Genomic DNA, 20,908 nt, shown 5'->3' with positions numbered 1-20,908 from the left:
GCCAAAGATTGGATAAATTACCTACCGGCGGGATCCATCACTACTTGGAGTGGTTTAAAAAAAAGTTTAGAAATTTTTTTTCCGGCATCTAAAGCTCATAATATAAGAAAAGAAATATATCAAATTAAGCAAAGTGTAGGAGAATCTTTTTATGAATATTGGGAAAGATACAAAAAATTGTGTGCTACATTTCCTCATCATCAAATTTCTGAATAGTATCTTATCCAATATTTTTATTCAGGTTTGCTTCCATCGAAGAGGAGCAACATTGATGTGGCTACCGGAGGGGTTCTAGCTAACAAGACGCCTACCGAAGCAAGTCAACTCATATCTACTATGGTGGAAAACTCTTATAATTTTGGGGCAAGGATTCTCGATCACACTATTTCTCAATCCAGTGAAGTAAGTGAGCTAAGATCACAAGTATCTAACCTCGTTTCTCTTTTTACTTAGGTAGCTCAAAACATGTGGAGTAATCGGGCATACTTTTGAGGCTTGTCCATAAGCCTAAGTAAATTCCATTGGAGGATTTCAGAGGAAATACGACCCCCATGGGAAAACCTACAACCAAGGGTGGAGAGATCATCCCAATTTCAAATAGGGATCTCAAGGACAATACGAGAATCGAAACCAATCATCATCTTCAACCTCCTTAGGTATGTCTCTATAGGATGTTGTAAAATCACTTGTTGTTCACTCCTTAAAATTTCAACAGGAACTCCATCAATTACAAAAAGATAACATCCAACTCCAACAAGAAACCAAACTTCTTCAACATGACACCAAATCCTTTCAACAAGAGACTAGACAAGGCTTCTCAAACTTGGACACTCAAATCACTCAACTTGCAACTGTGGCAAGCAAACTTAAGAGTAAATCATCTAGAAAGCTTTTCGCCCAACCGGATCACACAAACGTAAGTGTCATAACTCTTAGAAGTGGGAAGGAAATTCCTTCTTCCTTTAAAGAAGCTAGCCCAGTTCAATCATCCTCCAAGAAGCTAGAAAAAATATGAACAAGAAAACAAGGTAAATGAATCTGAGGAAATTCCCACTTTCCCAAGATATGTAACTACTCTCCCTCTAAGGTAGAACCGTATGTACCTAAGGCCCCCTTCCCCAATAGATTAACAAGGCCTAAGGTAGAAGATGTCGATTTAGAGCTTATTGAAATGTTTAAAAAGGTACAAATCAACATCCTCTTACTTAATGCCATACAATAAACTCCAAGATATGCTAAATTCTTGAAAGATTTGTGTACAAAGAAAAGAAAAGGGAAAGAAGAGGAGAGAGTAATGGTTAGCAAAAATGTCTCTACTTTGTTAAAGAAAGACATGCCTAAAAAATATGGAGATCTGGGAATGTTTACTTTGCCATGAAAATTAGAGACAGAATTATTACTCATGCTATGCTAGATTTAGGTGCTTCAATAAATGTTGTCTTTTCATGTTTATGAAGACCTAAATTGAATGATCTACAAAAAACCAATGTTTGCATACAATTAGCCGATAGGTCATAAATTCAACCCCTAGGCATAGTAGAGGATGTTTTGTTGAGAATAGATGCTCCAAAACCCTTTTTCTCCTCTTCCTCTCCCGATAGTTGGATACCACCTATCGCTCTATTGGAATCCTAGAGAATAACGAGGTTTATCTGGTGGTAGTGTTCGAGATTATTCAAGAAATCGTTCGTGATAAAGATTGTTGGAGGAGTCATTCATTGGAACTTAAAGAGGATTGTTCATGAAGCTTGAGAATCTACAAAGGTAAGAATCTACAAAGCCTTGAATCTGTTTGTTGGCGCTTTGAACAACCTAGTACGGGGGTCTAGAGTAGTGCGCTATATAAACTCTCTACCCTAGAGGCACCGTTTTGATGTAATTTTGAAAACGTTCTCTCAAATAATATTATTCTCCCTCTACCCGTGGACATAGCTAACACACTATTAGTGAACCACGTATATCTGTGTGTCAATCTTCCCTATCTCTACGTTCCTTTTTGTGTTCTTTAATTGTCGATTTCGCAACAAGGTTGCACTATGAGATTCCTATGGTTCATCTGCGTGTCGTCCTGGAGCGACCATCCCTTTGGAGGGCCTAATCATAAGGATCATAATAACGCAAACTCCAGCAATGGATAGGGTTTATTAGGTAATCTTCAATAGTTTACTATTACAAAAATTGGATTACTTGACGTTTTTTCAATGTAAAGTAAAGGATATACTTGACACTTATAAAAGCGTCGAGTACTCGAGTGTCAAGTATAGTGCGATACCTTGACTCCGAAAAAATATCAAGACAAATGTTTCTTGATACAATTTTCGTGTCAAGAAAGATAATACATTTGACAGGTGGTATGTCAAGTTTATTGATTCTTTACATTGATTACGTATCATATATGATAACACTTTGACGTTTTTTATGTGTCAAGTATATGTCTTTTTTAAAAAATTAAAAACCCCAATTGATATTCTCATTTTCTGCCTTGTATTCCAACAATACAATTACATCAACTAAATAAACATCTATCAACTCAATATATTCACTAAAAATCCATATGTTCAACTATGATCTTTCATGAACACTCCTCACAAATTACAACAATATTTCTCTTTCACATGTACATGCACAAAATAAAATTTCAACTATTGCTTTTGTATGCAAAACTCAACTTTCAACAAACACAAAAGTGATAAATTGTTTAATAAGTAACCTCTCAACAAGGTACATTATTTAATTTATACATTGAACTTTAAAGTCTAAAGATCGAGAACTAAGGGTCAGGCAAGCCATGTTTAAGCAAGTCAATCTACAAAATAAAATAAAGGGTGATAACATCAAATTTCAAAATATATAAATAAGTGTGAAGATACAACAACGACAAAAAGTCACGCACAAGGAAAAATGTACATGATTGGCTTACTTTATGCAATGGAAAAATATCATATTTGAAACTTAAAAAATATCTACAACTTAAAGAGTTATGGACTTACTGGGATTTCATTCATTCTCTTTTGATCATATCCAGCCTCAGGAGGAACAATTACCTTTCGCTACAAAACAAAGGAAGATGGGAGAGATTTGAGAAAATATAATAAAGAGGAAGAAGAATATCAACAAATCAAGCATATGCTAAAATTTAAAATAGAAGAATGCAGATACCTTTCCCCCAACTTTCACAAAAAATAGAGAATATTGGAAGCCCAATCTTATCTACAAGCAATAAAAAAATTTCTTCAAAATTTTATTCACCAAAATAACCAATTAACTCCAAATAAATTACCCAAAGTGTGGCTTGATTCGAATGTCACTTCAAAACCAAAGTAATCCAACCTACAAAAAGTTCAATAATAATGGTTACAAAATGCAAATTTCAGCAACTATGTAACAATTTCAAAAGAGTTTCAACACCACAAAACCTATCAAAATGTCCAAACATTGTTAACTTTGCTGGACAGTGACTCCAATCCCTTGAAATCTTTGAATTGAACATCAAAAATTGAAAATAACTTAATTATTAGACCAATACTTCAATGGGTATCAAAGAATTAATACTAATCTCCAAACTTACCAAAACCTTGCCAAGATTGGTCTCAAACCTATTAGACAGCAACTCAACTCTTTCCAACACTTCAAAAACAATCATTACAGAAGATGTTACAATTCTTCATGGCTACACAACTTTGCTTCCAACAATCTTTTTTCATATGGTTATTTAAGTAAAATATTTAATTAAAATATGTTTGATAAGTACAAGAGGAATCCTGCTTTAAAGGAGCCTTAGAATGATATTTGATAAAGAAAATTTAGATTTCACCAAAACACAAATGGAAGGTTATTTAAGTAAAATATTCCAACACTTCCAACATATTTATTGATACCCAAACAAAACATTGTTTATCAATCAAAATCTACATAATCAATCATATAAAGAAAATCACACATATTAAATATACATAACATAAACATTATCAATCAATTTGCCTGGTTCGAGGGTATTTTGATAGTAAAGCTACTTACCTCGAAATTTAGCCCAGATAATTTAATCTCCTTCCTGTCCCAAATGAAATCTTAAACCAATCTCTTAATACAAACCATAATCAAATTCAAATTAAACCTCTAGAACATAATTCCAAACATAATCTCATTCCAAAAAGTCTTTAAAATACTTACCCAACTCTCCCTTGCTTCAAGATTACCTTCGATCTTCCAATAAAGGCTCGAATCTAAGCCTACCATAAAACTAATAATTAGAATTCCAAATTCCCACAACCGCTAATATTAACAAAGAGACTTTCAAGGTCATGATACTCACCAAAATATTTCTCAAACAACCTATAATCTGCTGGACAGTGAGTTAATAATCTCCAAAACCCAAATCTAACATCAATACATTGACAATATATCAAACTTAGTCCAAGATTCAATGGTCATTCAACATCTTTCAAGAAAAACCCAAAAAAGGACAAAACCACTTACTAGCGCACAAAATGGAAGTCAACAGTACTGGCCAGAAATGCGGAGGTGAGCTGTGAGCAACAACATATTGAGAATGGCAGGCGGCGGGTGTGGTTACCTCAAACTACAACGTGAATGAAAGAGATATAGAGGGAGAAAGAGGGAGAGTCAGCGAGCTGAGGGTGAGGGAGAGTCAGCGGAGGTTGGCTTACAACTGCCGGCGGTGGGGAGAGGAAGAGTCAGCAGACAGAGGGAGAGGAAAAGTCAGCTGCTGCGAAGAGTGGGTTTTGGGGGAGAGAGGGGTTTGCAAGAGAAAAAAATGAGGAAGGGAGAAAGTTTTTCTTACTTGTTTAAAATAATAAGTTAATTATTTTTTATATTTTATTTGATAATTTTGGTAGGAGGGAAACCAAATTTAAGAGGGAAATGAAAATGGGGGAGGGAGGGAGAGAAACAAAAAGTAAAGATTAAAAAAATATTATTTTTTATATATTACTTAACATGAAAAATATGTCAAGTAAGAGCTTCTTATACTTGACACGAAAAACGTGTCAAGTAATGGTTCACGTGAAAATATCCGAAAAATTATGTCAATCTCCACCATTTTAACCCTTTTACTTGATATTTTCTTTTCTAAAAGGTCATTACTTGACCTTTTTTCCAAAGAAACGTCTAATTAAAAACTACAAGTGTCAAGTAATGTAGATTTTGTAGTAATGGTTGTCTTTCCCTTTAGTAGCCTATTGAAGCGTACCTCTAAGGTCCAAAAATGTGAAGGTTATACTTACGGGATGAATTAAGTTAGTTAATGAATTCTTGACCGAACCAATGTTAGCTAAAAACTATAGGAATAAAAGTTATTCTGGAATTAGTGATTGACTGAGATTGTCTAAATTCAGGGGAGGGGTAGTTGATCACTCTTTGGTGATTGTTGCTCTAAACCTCTGAAGTATCGTCGCAAAAACAAAATTCTATAGTTTAATTATGGTTTTATGATTACATATGTTTTTTCCTAAAATAATTGGATTATTAAGTAATGGGTTATGAAAAATATAACTAATACGGTCAATTGATTGTTGTATATTTCAGCATGTCTTCCACAAACATATATTTTCTTAAAAATGAGAAATTAACCAGTGAAACTATGCAACGTGGAAATCTAACATGGATACAATTCTGGTTATTAATGAACTACGGTTGTCTTGAAAGAGGAATGACCTCCAGTCCCCACTCGAAATGCCTTCCGAGCATTGAAGGATGCTTATGACCGTTGGACGAAGGCCAATGATAAGGCCCAAGTCTATATCTTGGCAAGTCTTTCTAACGTTCTTACCAAGAAGCATAAGGCCATGATGTCGGCACGCCAGATCATGGAGTCCCTCTAAGAGATGTTTAGACAATCGTCCATTAAAATCTAGCACGAGGCCCTCAAGTACATTTACAATGTGCGCATGAAGGAAAGCCAATCAGTGAGAGAACATATTCTCGACCTAATGGTCTAGTTCAATGTCACCAAAATGAATGCTGCGATAATCGATGAAGAGAGTCAGGTGTCCTTTATTTTAGAATATCTTCTGAAGAGTTTTCTTCAATTTCACAGCAATGCGGTTATGAACAAAATACAATACAATTTGACTACCCCTTCTAAACGAGTTACAGACTTTTGAGTCTCTTATGAAAGGTAAAGAACCAGTAGAAGAAGAGGAAAATGTTGCCCATTCCAGAAAGTTTCACAAGGGTTCATTCTCTGAAACTAAGTATGTTCCTTCAATCTCTGGTTCTAAGAAGATCCAGAAAAAGAAATGATGGAAGGGGAAGGCTCCCACTGCTTGGAAAGGCAAGGGTAAGGCTATGGCTGAAAAGGGTAAATGTTTCCACTGTAATGTGGATGGTCACTAGAAAAGCAATTGCCTCAAGTACCTTGCTGAGAAAAAGAAAGAGAAAAAAGATAAATATGGTTTACTTGTTCTGGAAACTTGTTTAGTGGAAAATGACCATGATGCCTAGATAATTAAGGAGCCACTAATCAAGTTTATTCTTCTTTACAAGGAATTAATTCCTTCCAGCAGCTTGAAGAGGGTGAAATGACGCTCAAGGTTGGAATGGAAGATGCCATTTCAACTCGTGCAATAGGAGTTGCTAAGTTGTTTTTTGGAAGTAGATTTTTGTTTTTAGAAAACTTATACATTGTTCCCAAAATGAGAAGGAACTTTGTTTCTATTTCATGTTTAATTGAACAATCATACTCTATTTCTTTTAATTTAAATGAAGCGTTCATTATGAAACATGGTGTTAACATTTAACTAAACTAAAATAAAACTTATATGTGTTAAGACCAACTAAATCAAAAGCACTTTTGAATCATGAGATGTTTAAAACTACTAATACTTAAACAAAAAGGCGAAGAATTTCTTCAAGTAAAAATGATATGTATCTTTGACATTTGAGATTAGGCTACATAAATCTCGATAGGATTGGAAGATTGGTAAAGAATGGACTTCTAAGCAAGTTAAAATATGATTTATTACCTCCATGTGAACCCTGTCTCAAAGGAAAAATTAATAAAAAGACCTTTTAGTGGAAAAGGTTATAGAGCCAAAGAACCCTTAAAGCATATACATTCGGATCTTTGTGGTCCAATGAATGTAAAGGCTAGAGAAGGGTATGAATACTTCATCTCCTTCATACATGATTATTCAAGGTATGGTTACTTATACCTAATGCAACATAAGTCTGAAGCCTTTGAAAAGTTCAAAAAGTATAAGGCTGAAGTTGAAAACTTATTTGGTAAAACAATTAAAACACTTTGATCTGATCAGGGTGGAGAGTATATGGATTTAGAATTCCAGGACTATATGATAGAACATAGAATTCAATCCCAACTCTCAGCACCTAGTATACCTCAGCAAAACAGTGTATCAGAAAGGAGAAATAAAACTTTATTAGATATGGTTCGTTTTATGATGAGCTACGCTCAATTGCCTAACTCGTTTTGGGGGTATGCAGTAGAGACTGCAGTTTACATCTTGAACAATGTTCCCTCAAAGAGTGTTTCTAAAACACCTTTCGAGTAATGGAGGGAGCATAAACCAAGTTTAAGTTCTGAGGTTGTCCTGCACATGTGTTAATGAAAAATCCTAAGAATTTGGAACCTCCTTCAAGATTATGCCAATTTGTTGGTTACCCTATGGAAATGAGATGTGGTCTATTCTATGACCCTCAAGAAAATAAGGTGTTTGTATCGACAAACGCTACATTTTTTGAGGAAGACCACATGAGAGATCATAAACCACGAAGAAAAATAGTATTAAGTGAAGCTACTGAAGAATCAACAAGGGTTGTTGATGCAGCTGAATCTTCATCAAGAATTAATGAAGAAGCCAGTACTTCAAGTCAGTCTCATTCTTCTTCATCGTTGAGAATGTCTCGACGCAATAGAAGGGATGTGATACAACCTGACCGTTACTTGGGTTTAACTGAAACTCAAGTTGACATACCAGATGAAGGTGTTGAATATCCATGGCCCTATAAACAAGCAATGAATGACATAGACAAGGACCAAGGGTCAAAGCCATGGACCTGAAAATGGAGTCTATGTACTCCAATTCAGTATGGAAACTTGTAGATCCACTTGAAAGGGTAAAACTCATAGAGTGCAAATGGATCTATAAAAGAAAGAGAGATATAGTTGGAAAGGTATAAACCTTCAAAGCTAGACTTGTAGCAAAGAGTTATACTCAGAGGGAAGAAGTTGACTATGAGGAAAATTTTGCCCCTATTACTATGCTTAAGTCTATGAGAATTCTATAGTCTATAACCACATATTATGACTATGAGATATGGTAAATGGATGTCAAGATTGCTTTTTCGAGGGGTTCATAGCCCGAGGTGAGAACAGAAAGTTTGCAAGTTGAATCAGTCCATTTATGGGTTGAAACAGACATCCAGATCTTGGAACATTAGATTTTATACAACAATCAAATCTTTTGGTTTTAATCAAAACGTTGATGAACCTTATATCTACAAGAAAATCATCAGCTATAAAGTAGCCTTTCTAGTACTTTATGTGGATGATATCCTACTCATTGAAAATGATGTAGGGTACCTCATTGACATTAAGAAATGGCTGGCAGCCCAATTCCAAATGAAATATTCAGGAGAGGCGCAATATGTACTTGGAATCCAAATCATTAGGGATCACAAGAACAGAACGCTAGCTCTGTCTCAAGCAATTTATATCGAAAAAATGTTGACTCGATATTCAATGCAGAACTCTAAGAAGGATTTATTACCTTTCAGGCACGGGGTTCACTTGTCTAAGGAACAATGTCCTAAGACGCCTTAAGAAGTTGAGAATATGAGACATATTCCCTATGCCTCAGTTGTGGGTAGCTTAATGTATGTTATGCTTGGCACTAGGCCAGACATTTATTATGCAGTGGGAATAGTCAGTAGGTACCAATCCAATCCAAGGTTAAACCACTAGACTGCGTTTAGGATTTGATCCTTACAGGATACACCGACTCTAATTTCCAAATTGACAAGGATTCTGGGAAATCCACATCAGGATCAGTGTTTACCTTGAAATGGGAGAACTATAGTGTGGCGTAGCATCAAGCAAGAATGTATTGCAGATTCCACTATGGAAGTTGAGTATATGTCTGCTTGTGAAGCAAAAAAGGAAGCAGTTTGGCTGAAGAAGTTCTTAAGCGATTTGGAAGTGGTTCCAAATATGGACTTGTCTGTCGCCTTATACTATGACAACAATTGAGCAGTAGCCCTTGTTGATCAATTTACGAAGGCTCTCTCTCGATTAAAGTGTCTGAAAGTCATCTAGAGAGTCTAGGTCTAGGAGACATGTACATTGTATAATCTAGGGCAAGTGGGAGATGTGTAATAAGTATATGTATATCCTTTTTTATTGTATTTATGTACAATAATCCCGCTTTTTGGATTCTGATATTGTGTACAACCCACTAACTAGAGTTTTAGTTCAAATGGGAGTTTGTTGGATTTTATGCCCTAAAACTCGTAGATAGTAAATGTTATTTATTGACTATCATAAATAAAGAGTTCCAAATGTTAATTCAATAAATGTTATTGTTTGTGTTGTTTGTCTATTTTTGTCTTAATAATCCTAAATCCAATAAACTAACATCCAAGGTTGTCTTATGAGTCTTGAACCGCATGTGGAGACATACAGGGATGTTCAACATACAGCCTGAAGGGTCTATAGTATAGGGATAAGATTGGGTACCTTATCTTGGTAATGAAGGAAATTGAACTCGAGATTTCCATGAGCAGCGGAAATAAGATCATTCCAAATTACAATCATGAATGAACATTACAAATTAAAGTCATACAGAAACATACAGTTATGCAATGTATATAGAAATTACAGCATGAACAACAAATGAACAAGGAGAAAGCTCTATGAACATTTGTCGACTCGTCACCACGCTCCTTTCTCATGAACGCTCGAACACAGCAACCTCGAACGCTCGAACAACACGACCACAACACCGCACGAATACTTCACGCTCATCCTCAGCGATCGCCTTGGTCATAAACTCCTCAGCAACACGAACAGCCTCCACAAAACCTCGATGGTGTCAAGTTGAGTATGACACCACCAAGAAGGTTAACTTGGTATTCTCGGTGTGAGAATCCAAAGGGTGGAACTTCTTAAGTACCATTGAATCCTCTAATGAACATAAGTCATAGTCTTATTATGACTGAGTCCTGTCTTCCAAATAGAAGTTGTGGCCACTATGTTCAAGCCCCGAAATCAGCCCTTAAGAGAGTAATCTCTCTACTTACCCCTACTTTAGGGAAGGAGTGAAGTCCATCTTGTGTAAGTGAGTTCCCAGCTCCCAAATCAGACAAGTCCCCAAAAAAGTAGGCATGTTGAGTTGGCAATCTGGCCACTCTCACCCATACTAATCAAAGGACTGCCCTCAAAGGCAGAAGCTCCTAAAACACTCAGGATTAAAGTCGTGTCACCTATGGTCTTTTAGGTGAAATGTAAGTCTCTAGTATCAACGGCGTTATAGACAGAGTCTAGTCATCTTGTAGTCCGATCTTATACAAACTCTTTGTATAGGACACCCCCACTCGCATGTTTCCACATGAATGGTCAGGATCTACCATCTATAGTAGTTTACAATACTTGTAAACCTCTACAAAGCGAGTCGTATCCGTAGTATCACCAGGATCAGGTATCCCACCTTAATTCTTATACTACAGAACTATTTAGGTTATCACTTAATGTATGATCTACTTGTATATCACATATACATGTTTAAGTTTATATAAGATAACCATGGACCTTTGTTTATTGGATATGAGTAAATAACGAGACTTCGGGAGAAGTAGGACACCAATCCTAACAGTCTTCTAACTCATCATCGGATAAGGTTAAAACATGACTTTTACCCTGCTTCTTCAAGAAATCAGAACATTCCGATTGAAAATGACCATAACCTTTACACTTTCTGCATTTGAATGACCTTTCTTTTTTAAGGTTTAAGATACCTGACTTGTAGACTTCTTTCCTACTACTTTGAATTCTGACTTGCTTGAATGGAAGAAACCCATCAGACTTATTATTTTTTGAATCAAAATTGCCAAGCTTCTTTCTAAATCGTTTGAGAACACGATTGAATTATTTTGAAATCAGTGAAATAGATTCAATAAGGGAATCCTCAGACTCTTTATCAGCATCAACCTGCTCATCATCAATTGAAGACTGTAAAGCAATTCATTTATTCTTCTTCTCAAGCTTTCCATCCAGAGATATCTCAAAGATTAGCGATGAGCTAAATAGTTTATCAACTTTCAGAGATGTTATGTCTTGAGTCTCCTTTATCGTAGTAACTTTCATATCAAATTTCTTAGGTAGAGACCTAAGCACCTTTCGGATAAGTTTTTCTTTCGAACTTTTCTCTTCAAGAGCGAAAGAGTCATTATTAGCAATATCCAATAAACAAACGTTGAATTCAACAATAGTTTCATCATCTTTCATTTTAAGATTCTCAAACTTTGAAGTCGACAATTGCAATCTTGACATTTTGACTTTTGAAGTCCCTTCGTGAGTAACGGAGAGGATATCCCATACCTCTTTTGTAGAAATGCATGTATTAATTAGTCGAAATATATTGTGATTTACACCATTAAATATGACATTTAAAGCACAAGAATTTTCCAAGGAGGCCTCATCTTCAGCTTTTGTCCACTGTAATTATGTTTTTAAGAACTCCTTCCCATCATCGATTTTGATGGTTGGATGAGATCATCCAGTAACCACAACCTTCCAAGTTTTTCTATCAATCGACTTCAAAAAGGCAACCATTCAAGCTTTCCAATATGAGTAGTTTGTCCCATCTAAGATAGGAGGACGAGTGGTAGAGCTATCTTCCTTGATTTCATTCATGATCGAAATACCTGAGATAAAGGTGATTCGCTCTAATACTAAATGAAAAAGCATACTAGGATGACTTGTCACTCGAAATATAGATGTTAAACGAAAAGCACTAACAAGCACTGTAATAACAAAATACCAACAACAAGAAAACAAGTAAAAGCACATAGAAATTGGTAACCGAGTTCGGCGATAAACCACCTACGTTTAGGGGGCAGTGTGCTCAAGAAAGATGATCTACTAATATTAAAGAGTTAACAATTACAACGTAATACTTATCTATAATACTCCGACTACTACAATGACTCACGTAGAGCTCAACTCACAAGTCACCTAGGCTCCCCCTACATGTGAGACTCATTCTCAAAAGAACTTAGACTCCTCTTATGTATGATAATATTGGTATTGAACACTTCAGCTTTCAATAGTGTGTGAAATTCCCCTCCACTTGTTTATCTTCCTTGCAACTCAGTGAACTCTCTTTACTGATGAATCTTAGGTCCTCCTTAAGATGGAGGAATCTTTCTCGAGTATTAAGTCTTAACTCCCCCTAAAACAGATAATCCCTTCTCTTCACCGATGCCTTAGGCTCCTCCTTAGACAAGTAGTATCTTCAAGTTCTTTAAATGACTTATCTAAAGGATACGCACAACAGAATAAAGTGGACAAAGATCGACAAAACCCACAATGCAGAAAACGATTGTTAAGAACAAATTGGTTGCCAAAACAAATCACAATGATACACTATTTGATCACAAAAAATTACACTTCTTTTGATAATTAACAAAAATAGCAACCCTCAAAGAAGATTAGAATTCACCTTAAAAAGATCGTGATCAACTAAGGAAAGAATGTTCAAAAAATCTCTCTTTTAAAAAAAAAAAAAGATAAGATACACCATAAAAAAGAAAATATCGACCAATATATTTCTACAAAGATTTCTAAAATTATGAAATAAAAATATTATGCATATAAATTCCAGATTAGGATAATAAAAAAATGCAATAATTAGACATGTCTGAGACAAATGTTTAAGACATAATTTGTGACAATTGCAAAAACTACCAAAAATTACTTAGAAAAAATATGGAGACAATCAGCAAATCTCAAACATATATAAAATGATTCTCTAATTTTATGACTTCCAAGAGAATTCAGATATAATAAAATTTTAATGCAACCTACTACGTTCCATTTACAGCAGAACCTTTAAGATAAACAATGAAGCCTACAAGGCACAGCAGTCCAAAGAAGACCCCTTAGATTACAACTCTTCAAACTTTTTTGGTTTTAATACATAAAGAATACAAACATTTCATCATCAAATCGAATGAACTAATCCAAGTTTGCAAGTGGCAAACATGAACCATGCCATATAAATGTTGACTTCTACTACCTACATTTTTTGGGGAATTTACAACTTCCAAGAGGGGTTTATTGATTAAGCATTACACAAGGAAGCTCTTTGTTTTGCAAGTAATTCCTTTAACTTCCTTATAAGCTGAGGGTTGGAGCACATGTAATCCTGGAAAGATTTCCTTATACTCTGTATCAACTCCTTGTTGTAATCACCTGGTGTGATATTAAGCAGCTTTGTGAAGAGATTCTTCCATAGTTCAATGTTCCAATACCTATTGAGGAAACAGAGAGATCAAGTCAGAGAGAGGAGATGAAGTGGGTGGTTGCTCTCTATAAAAAGCAAAATTGCTGATCTGAAACTCTACACAGAATCTACAAGAGTTAAAATTTATGCACAACATATTTATGGGAAATAAAAAATAGAAAACAGATAATAAACGTCCCGTTTGGTAACCATTTTGTTTTGTGTTTTTTAATTAAGCCTATTTTCTCACATTTTCATATAATAATTTGCATTTTCTCAAGTACAAAACTTGAATTATTAGTCAAATTCCAAAAACAAAAAACAAGTTTTCAAATTTTTGTTTAGTTTTAAAAAACATGGGTAAAAAGTAGATAACAAAGCAAGAAACTTAGAGGTGATAGGCATGTTTGTAGGCTCAATTTTCAAAAACTTATAAATAAAAACCAAATGGTTACCAAAAGAGGTCGAAGGTTTTTGTTTTCTTGTTTTCTAAAATTAAGCAACACTCCTCCCACCACTAAATTTCTTGATTTGTTATCTTTACTGTTTAATCAATGTTTTCAAAACCAAACCAAATTTTGAAAATTAAAAAAAAAGTAGTTTTTAAAAACTTGGTTTTGTTCTTGGAATTTGGCTAAAAATCCAACTCGTGTTTAAGAAAGTTGCAAATCATTTAAGAAACGAAGAGGAAATAGCTTATTTTTCAAAAACAAAAAATGAAATGATTATCAAATGAAGCCCAGAAGTACAGGAATAGCAACTAATACCGCTTAAAAGATGTTTTGGGTAAATAAACAAAGTCACCATCAGATGAAGGCTTTTTCTCAACTTCCATGTAGGAACCGTGAAGCATTGTGTGGACTACTACACAAAAGCCATATATGTCTACCTGTACAAACGACAGAATGCTATTGGTAGAGAGCTTCTGTTTTCTTCTTTACAAAGGTTTTCTCTAGAGTTGTTATAAATAACCACATCGCAGAAAGAAACTGACCTGAAATTTCCAGGGTTTATTCTCTAGCATTTCTGGACAACGAAAGCCAGAAGTTCGGCAATCTCCTTTAAATTCTACATTTTCAGGAAAGAGGTGTAAATCTATACCTCTTCCCCAATCAACAAGGCAAAGCCCCTACACAATATAAAAGCTACAAATAATCTTGTTTGCTCACAGTTAATGTAGGGTCTGTTCAGAATGGCTTTTAAAGTGCTTAATAACACCTTTTTTGCACTATGAACATTTTTTTTCAGCACTTGAAAGGGTCATTCCAAATAGACATGTAATGACTTGGGAACAAAACCGGGGATAATATTAAATACCTGATCTTGCCAAGGACCACTACGTTCCTGAAATTCATCTTCTGTTAGGTTGTCTCTGCATAACGGTTAAATAAAATCAATTAGTATAGAACTATTGAATTGGAGTACAATCTCCAGTCGGGAGCTAATCATTATTGGTAGGCTGAAGTTGTAAATAACAATAAGAGGTCTATCTTTTCATTTCTTACGGTTCTTTTATCTTTTTTTTTCACGAGTATTGTAATTGGAAACAATATAATGAAATCAACTCTCGGAAAGATGGACGTCATCAATCAAGATCTATAACGAAAATATATTTACCCCGCATAACGAATAAGCAGATTGTCAGGTTTAAAATCCCCATGGATAATGCCAATGCTGTGTAAAGTTTCCAGCATGTAGAGCATCTCTATGGTGTAATAAATACATAAAACTTCTTCCATTGTCTTTCCAAGGACTACATACGAATTTATGGCATCCTGCACGAGGTTTTAACTTTGCAGTTACTTACAATGAATATTTTAAATGACCATACAGTATAGAAGAGTTCAGAATCTTTTTTTTAACCGAAAACCAGCCTTTTCATTAAAATAATGAAATGAGATAATGCTCAAAATACATGATAAGAAACAAAAACAAATGATCCAACAATATAAAAATCAAGGACAATGCAAACACTTAGCCAGAGATTGCAAGCTAACTTGTCAAAGAGGAGGAAATAAAAGCATTCCAATGTCTTGAATTAAATAATCTGTAGAAGGGTTCAGAATCTGAAAACTAACCTGTAATGTTCCATGAGCCAAGAAATCACATATAAGTATGCTGTAGTCAGAATAGAGATACATGGCATGAGCACAACCAAAACTTGACCTCTGACATTATGAGAGATCGAGGATGAGTACAAATCGAGTTGCTAACATTCAGAAGAAATAAATGCTTAACAAAAATAGGGGCTACTACATACTTCCTTCCCATTGACACGGAGATCAAGTTGCCGATACATATAGAACTCCCAAGGAAATGGAGGTGTTTGTATCTGACAAGTATTTGAAGGGAATCACGATATCCAACTAGTTCACATTCAGGTATGACATATAAGGAATGCTGGAAGTAAAGGACATATGCAGATTGCACTCAATCAATAAGAGTTTTTACCTTCAGTGCCACTACATCATCTGGGTTGCTGTCAAGATATGATCTATATACTTGAGCAAAACCCCCTGTACCTGCACAGCCTTTAATCTCGTACTTCTTTCCACCTGTAAATGTTGGCAAGGGTATTATTATAATGAAAAACAAACCCGTGACATAAGAGAAGTTTTTCGTCCATTTCTTACACAATATTTCAAGAATTCTCGTTCTTTTGAAGGATGACTGAAGGTAGTTCTATACATTTAGGTGGCAATTCTAACTATAATGTAACATAGAATTACCAATCTCTATAATCTTATTTCTTGATGAATTGCGCAATGACTTTAGAGTCATCTTTTTAGAGTAAGCTTTAGTACTTGAATGGTAACCCTGAAGCACACATTGAGTTCATAGTAAAGTTAGTTGGCGAGTAATTTATTTGAACAGTATAACCAGCTTGCTTTCATCAATTGGCAAAAGAAAACTGCACTTTCTTACATCATACTTCATAATCTTTGGACTAATCTTGCTTAATAAATCGTTCATAGTGGAGGAAGACCAAGGGTTGATGTAACTTTCTGCAAATTTAGTGGATTCACTGACATCATTCTACAGAAATGAAAACCAACCCTGTCAAACTTCTTAAACTATACAATTGAAGGAACACCAACTTCAATGGTTTTATGCTTTAAGATCACGTACCACTTGCATTGAATGAGTATTGACCAACTCAGATATCCTATCAATAAACAATGTTTTTGCCTTTTTCAACCACTCAAGCGGCTCAGCGTTCCTATTATCACTTTAAAATGTAAGGAACAAAACAACACAGAACACTACCAAACAAAAAATCATAATCAACAAAAAATTTCACACAGGCATACTACATGTATTTAACAGCATGTCAATGAGAGAGAGATAGGAATACCTCATCAACCCAAGCTCATAAACTATGTTAGCGTCGTTTAACCTCCCCTTGGATTCAAGAAACACTGCCAACCAAATATAAAGTAAAGAATGGCCAATGCATATCTCCTGCTCCAACAATTCCTTGAAACCAGTTTCAAAATCCTCCCTCATACCAATCTACTTACACGAACAACATAATGTTAATTATTGTTCGAAATCAATAAATGGATTAAAAATTTGTCGGAAATGCCTAAGTTCTAAAAGAGATCCAAGCATTTACATATAAAACAAAATTATTCAAATACAATAACCAAAGGAAGCATCGATTTTATTATGAACCAAAATAAACCCGCAAATACACTAAAGCGAGCATGATAAGAAAAGCAGAGAGTAGGGTAGTGAATAGGCAGGCATAAGAAACTGTTGAAATAGAAGCAACACTAATTATGCTGGAAGCTTCTATTGAAGTATGTATAATGAATTTTTCTAGAATTATGTTGAAATATGTAAATATATATCTCAAAGAAAAGATCTAGAAGTATTCTAAGGTTTCTTTAGGCTCCAAGAAATTCTAGAATTCCTTTAGATAAGGATAACCTCATAGAATTATCTAGAATTAGTTAAGATCTAAGAAAGGTCTAGAAAAATCCTATTCCTTGAGGTCCAAGGATCTCATGCCTGTAAATAGGAGGTATGACCCCATATGTGACCCATGCAAAGCTAGAGAGCTAGTGTAGAAAAGTGAGTGAGTGTCTTGAGAGTGAAAATGTAATCTCTCAAAAGTGTCTATCTTTGTTCTTTCTTAAATAATAGTTTATTTACTCCATGATTGTCTCTCTTCCTTTTGTGCAAATTTCTTCAACAAGTGGTATTAGAGCCAAGCTAGCATAGCTTGCTGTGGTGGAGCTTCTGAAGATCGAGTATAGTCTGGGACTGTGAAGCTTGTTGTTTGGGACACAGCTACTCATGGAGTGCATCCATCACTATCACTACAAGATGATGAGAGACCTTCAAGTTGTTGGAGGAATCAAGAAGCTCAACACTCAGAACTACAAAACATGGTCCACATGCATGAAGTCGTATCTCCAAGGCCAAGACTTGTGGGATGTTGTGGGAGGCACTAAAGTCAGTCCACCTGAGGATGTTGCTGCTTTGAAGAAATGGAATATCAAGGCAGGTAAGGTTATGTTTGCAATCTAAACTACAATTGATGAAGAAATATTGGAGCACATCAATACAGCAAAGACACCAAAAGTAGCATGGGATATGTTTGCCTCACCTTTCTCGAAGAAAAATGATGCGAGGTTGCAGTTTCTAGAGAACAAGCTCCTGTCAGTTGCTCAAAGGGAGATGACTATCAACCAATAATTCACCAAGGTAAAAACTCTATACCTTGAAATCTCTGAATGAGATCCTAATTCTACTATTTCAGAATCAAGGATGAGAAGAATTATTGTTCATGGACTTAAACTTGAATATAGAAGCTTTAATGCTATTATTCAAGGTTGGGTAGTCCAACCTTCTCTAATTGACCTAGAAAATATGTTTGCCATTCAAGAAGCATTGGCTAAGCAAATGTCAAAGGTCACAATAAAGAGCAATAACGAAGAAGCGCTCTTTGTGACCAAAGAAAAGGTCAATCAAAATTCAAAAGAAAGTAGGATCAAAAAGAGATGAAGAACTCCAAAACGCTCTCAAGTAGGGAGAACTAGTAAAACTAATCAAAATCTCAAGCATAGAAAAAATGGTGAAGGTTATAACTGTGGAAAGATAGGCCACTGTGCCAGAAATTGTCGTCAAAAGAAAAATGCAACAGAAAGCAACGAAGACACCTCCTAGGCTAAGAGCATCAGTGAAGAAGAGCGGGATGCAGAGGCATGCTTTGCAACAGCAGATCCCAAACCCCAATCCACATCCAATGTGATGGAGAACGAAGTGTTGGCTCTCCACGCAGAAGAGGTAAATTATGAAAATGATTTGATTGTCGATTCAAGTTGCTCTAACCACATGAAAGAGATAAGAGAAAGCTGCAAAATACATCTGAGTACAAAGGAAGTCAAGTTGTTGTAACTGCAAACAACTTGAAGTTGCCAATAGCCAACGTTGCAAAACTATGATAATGCCTTGCTCCAGTTCCAATTTTATGTGCCTAGAAAGAAAAAAAATTGGTGTCAGTATCTCAATTGACATCAGTAGGAAACTTCGATCTAATTCCAATCAAGTGGAACTGGAGAACGTATTTTATGTGCCTGGAATGAAGAAGAATTTGGTGTCCGTATCTCAATTGACATCAGCAGAAAACTTCGTTGTGTTGGACCTCATGGTGTCAAGGTGTACCAAGATCTCAATGTCAATGGTACACTATTGATGGAGGGACAAGGAATGGACTCCATCTATATCATGTTAGCAGAGGGCACCTACGTGGATAAGCAAAAACACCCAAGGACAGAGTGTATTGATTATGTTGGTGAATAATGCTATACATCAAGAAATGTTACAGTTGATGAAAATTGTCATGGCAAGCACCCGAATCATAAAATACACCTAATGATAAGAAGAGTTTCAAAGAATGATCAAAAGAAGAGATAAGCCAAGTGCAACAGGCTCTAATGGAAGGAGAGGAAAAAAATGATGAAGATGAAAAAAAGCAACTAAAGATGCTAAGTCCTTGGCATGGTGGTGCACATGATCGAGAACTACACTTACGGAGATCAACCAAACAAAAAAATACTAAATTTCAAGTATACAAGTGCAATATTAACAATATTTGAAGATCCGACGACATACGAAGAAGTGTCATAGAATATTCAATGGAGAAAGACCATGGAAGAAGAAGTGAACGCATTGAGAAGACATAGACGTTGGGACATAGTGCCAGAAGGCTAAAAGCATCTAAGCATACAGAGTTTCAACAATAATTCAAGATGATGGAATGAGCCAGAATAGTTAGTGTTGAGGGGAGTGTTGAAATAGAAGCAAGTTAGATGCTTCTATTGAAGTATGTATAATAGACTTTTCTAGAATTATGTTGAAATATATAAATATATATCTCAAAGAAAAGATCTAGAAATATCCTAGGATTTCTTTAGGCTCCAATGAATTCTCTTTAGATAAGGATAATTTCATAGAATTATCTAGAATTAGTTATATCTAAGAAAGCTCTGGAAAAATCCTATTCCTTAAGGTCCAAGGATCTCATGCCTATAAATAGGAGATGTGACCCTATTGAAATAGAAGAAAGGAAGACGACACAAGGAGTTTACGTGGAAAACCCCAATTCAAGGAAGAAAAACCACGGTAGAAAAAGGACTTATTATTTAATGTCATACCTACAATAGACCCAACCTCAGATATAAATAGAATGAGGTGAAACCCTAATTTAGCAAATATAGCATAAATTACAAAAATGCCCTTAGGGCTAATTCAACGTATTTCAACATTCACTCTCAAGTTGGGGCATAGATATCGACAAGACCCAACTTGCTAATACAAGCTTCAAACATCTGTCTCAATAACCCTTTCATAAAAACATCTGCAATCTATTGGACTAAAGGTACATAGGGAATACAAATAGCTCCGCGGTCTAACTTTTCTTTAATAAAGTGCCTGTCAATTTCCACATGTTTGGTTCTATCATGTTGCACGGGATTATTCACAATACTGATGGCAGCCTTATTATCATAATACAGCTTCATGGGCCCCGGACTACTCTCGTGAAGATCAGATAAAACTTTCTACAACCAGATTTCTTCACACACTCCCAGATTCATAGCTCTATACTCTACCTCAGCACTACTTCTGGCCACTACACTCTGTTTTTTACTCCGCCAAGTTACCAAATTTCTCCTACAAAGGTACAGTACCTTGAGGTTAACCTTCTATCAGTCACAGATCCGGCCCAATCTGAGTCAGTAAATGCCTCAATGCTCTGTGTGTCATGTTTCCTGAACACCAAGCCCTTCCCAGGGGTGGACTTTAGATATCTCAAAATTCGAGTCACAGCTTCCATGTGCTCCTCATATGGACTCTGCATAAACTGACTTACTACACTCACGGCATAGGAGATGTTGGGCCTAGTATGAGACAAGTAAATC

General features: G+C 35.5%; 1 protein-coding gene across 5 annotated transcripts in view; it reads right to left on the bottom strand.

The window, feature by feature from the left end:
- Positions 1-13,044: 13,044 nt before the first annotated feature.
- Positions 13,045-20,908, bottom strand: part of LOC120078639 (mitotic checkpoint serine/threonine-protein kinase BUB1) — a 13,915-nt gene continuing 6,051 nt past the window's right edge. For 3 of the 5 annotated variants that reach the window (XM_039032930.1, XM_039032926.1, XM_039032927.1), the window contains 12 exons: positions 16,834-16,991; positions 16,608-16,698; positions 16,404-16,514; positions 16,208-16,295; positions 15,930-16,033; positions 15,739-15,810; positions 15,557-15,646; positions 15,096-15,253; positions 14,796-14,850; positions 14,473-14,607; positions 14,246-14,367; positions 13,045-13,506 (listed from right to left, as the gene is read on the bottom strand). In XM_039032930.1, coding sequence (XP_038888858.1) covers positions 13,317-13,506; positions 14,246-14,367; positions 14,473-14,607; positions 14,796-14,850; positions 15,096-15,253; positions 15,557-15,646; positions 15,739-15,810; positions 15,930-16,033; positions 16,208-16,295; positions 16,404-16,514; positions 16,608-16,698; positions 16,834-16,991 — 1,374 coding nt within the window. In that variant the 3' untranslated portion in view covers positions 13,045-13,316. The remainder of the gene's footprint in view (positions 13,507-14,245; positions 14,368-14,472; positions 14,608-14,795; positions 14,851-15,095; positions 15,254-15,556; positions 15,647-15,738; positions 15,811-15,929; positions 16,034-16,207; positions 16,296-16,403; positions 16,515-16,607; positions 16,699-16,833; positions 16,992-20,908) is intronic. The other 2 variants (XM_039032931.1, XM_039032932.1) reach the window with 2 other exon arrangements.

Source organism: Benincasa hispida, chromosome 5 (genome assembly GCF_009727055.1).
Source record: "Benincasa hispida cultivar B227 chromosome 5, ASM972705v1, whole genome shotgun sequence".
Lineage (NCBI taxonomy): Eukaryota > Viridiplantae > Streptophyta > Magnoliopsida > Cucurbitales > Cucurbitaceae > Benincasa > Benincasa hispida.
The sequence above is the reverse complement of the archived record's forward strand: the minus strand, read 5'-3'. Positions and strand labels throughout refer to the sequence as shown.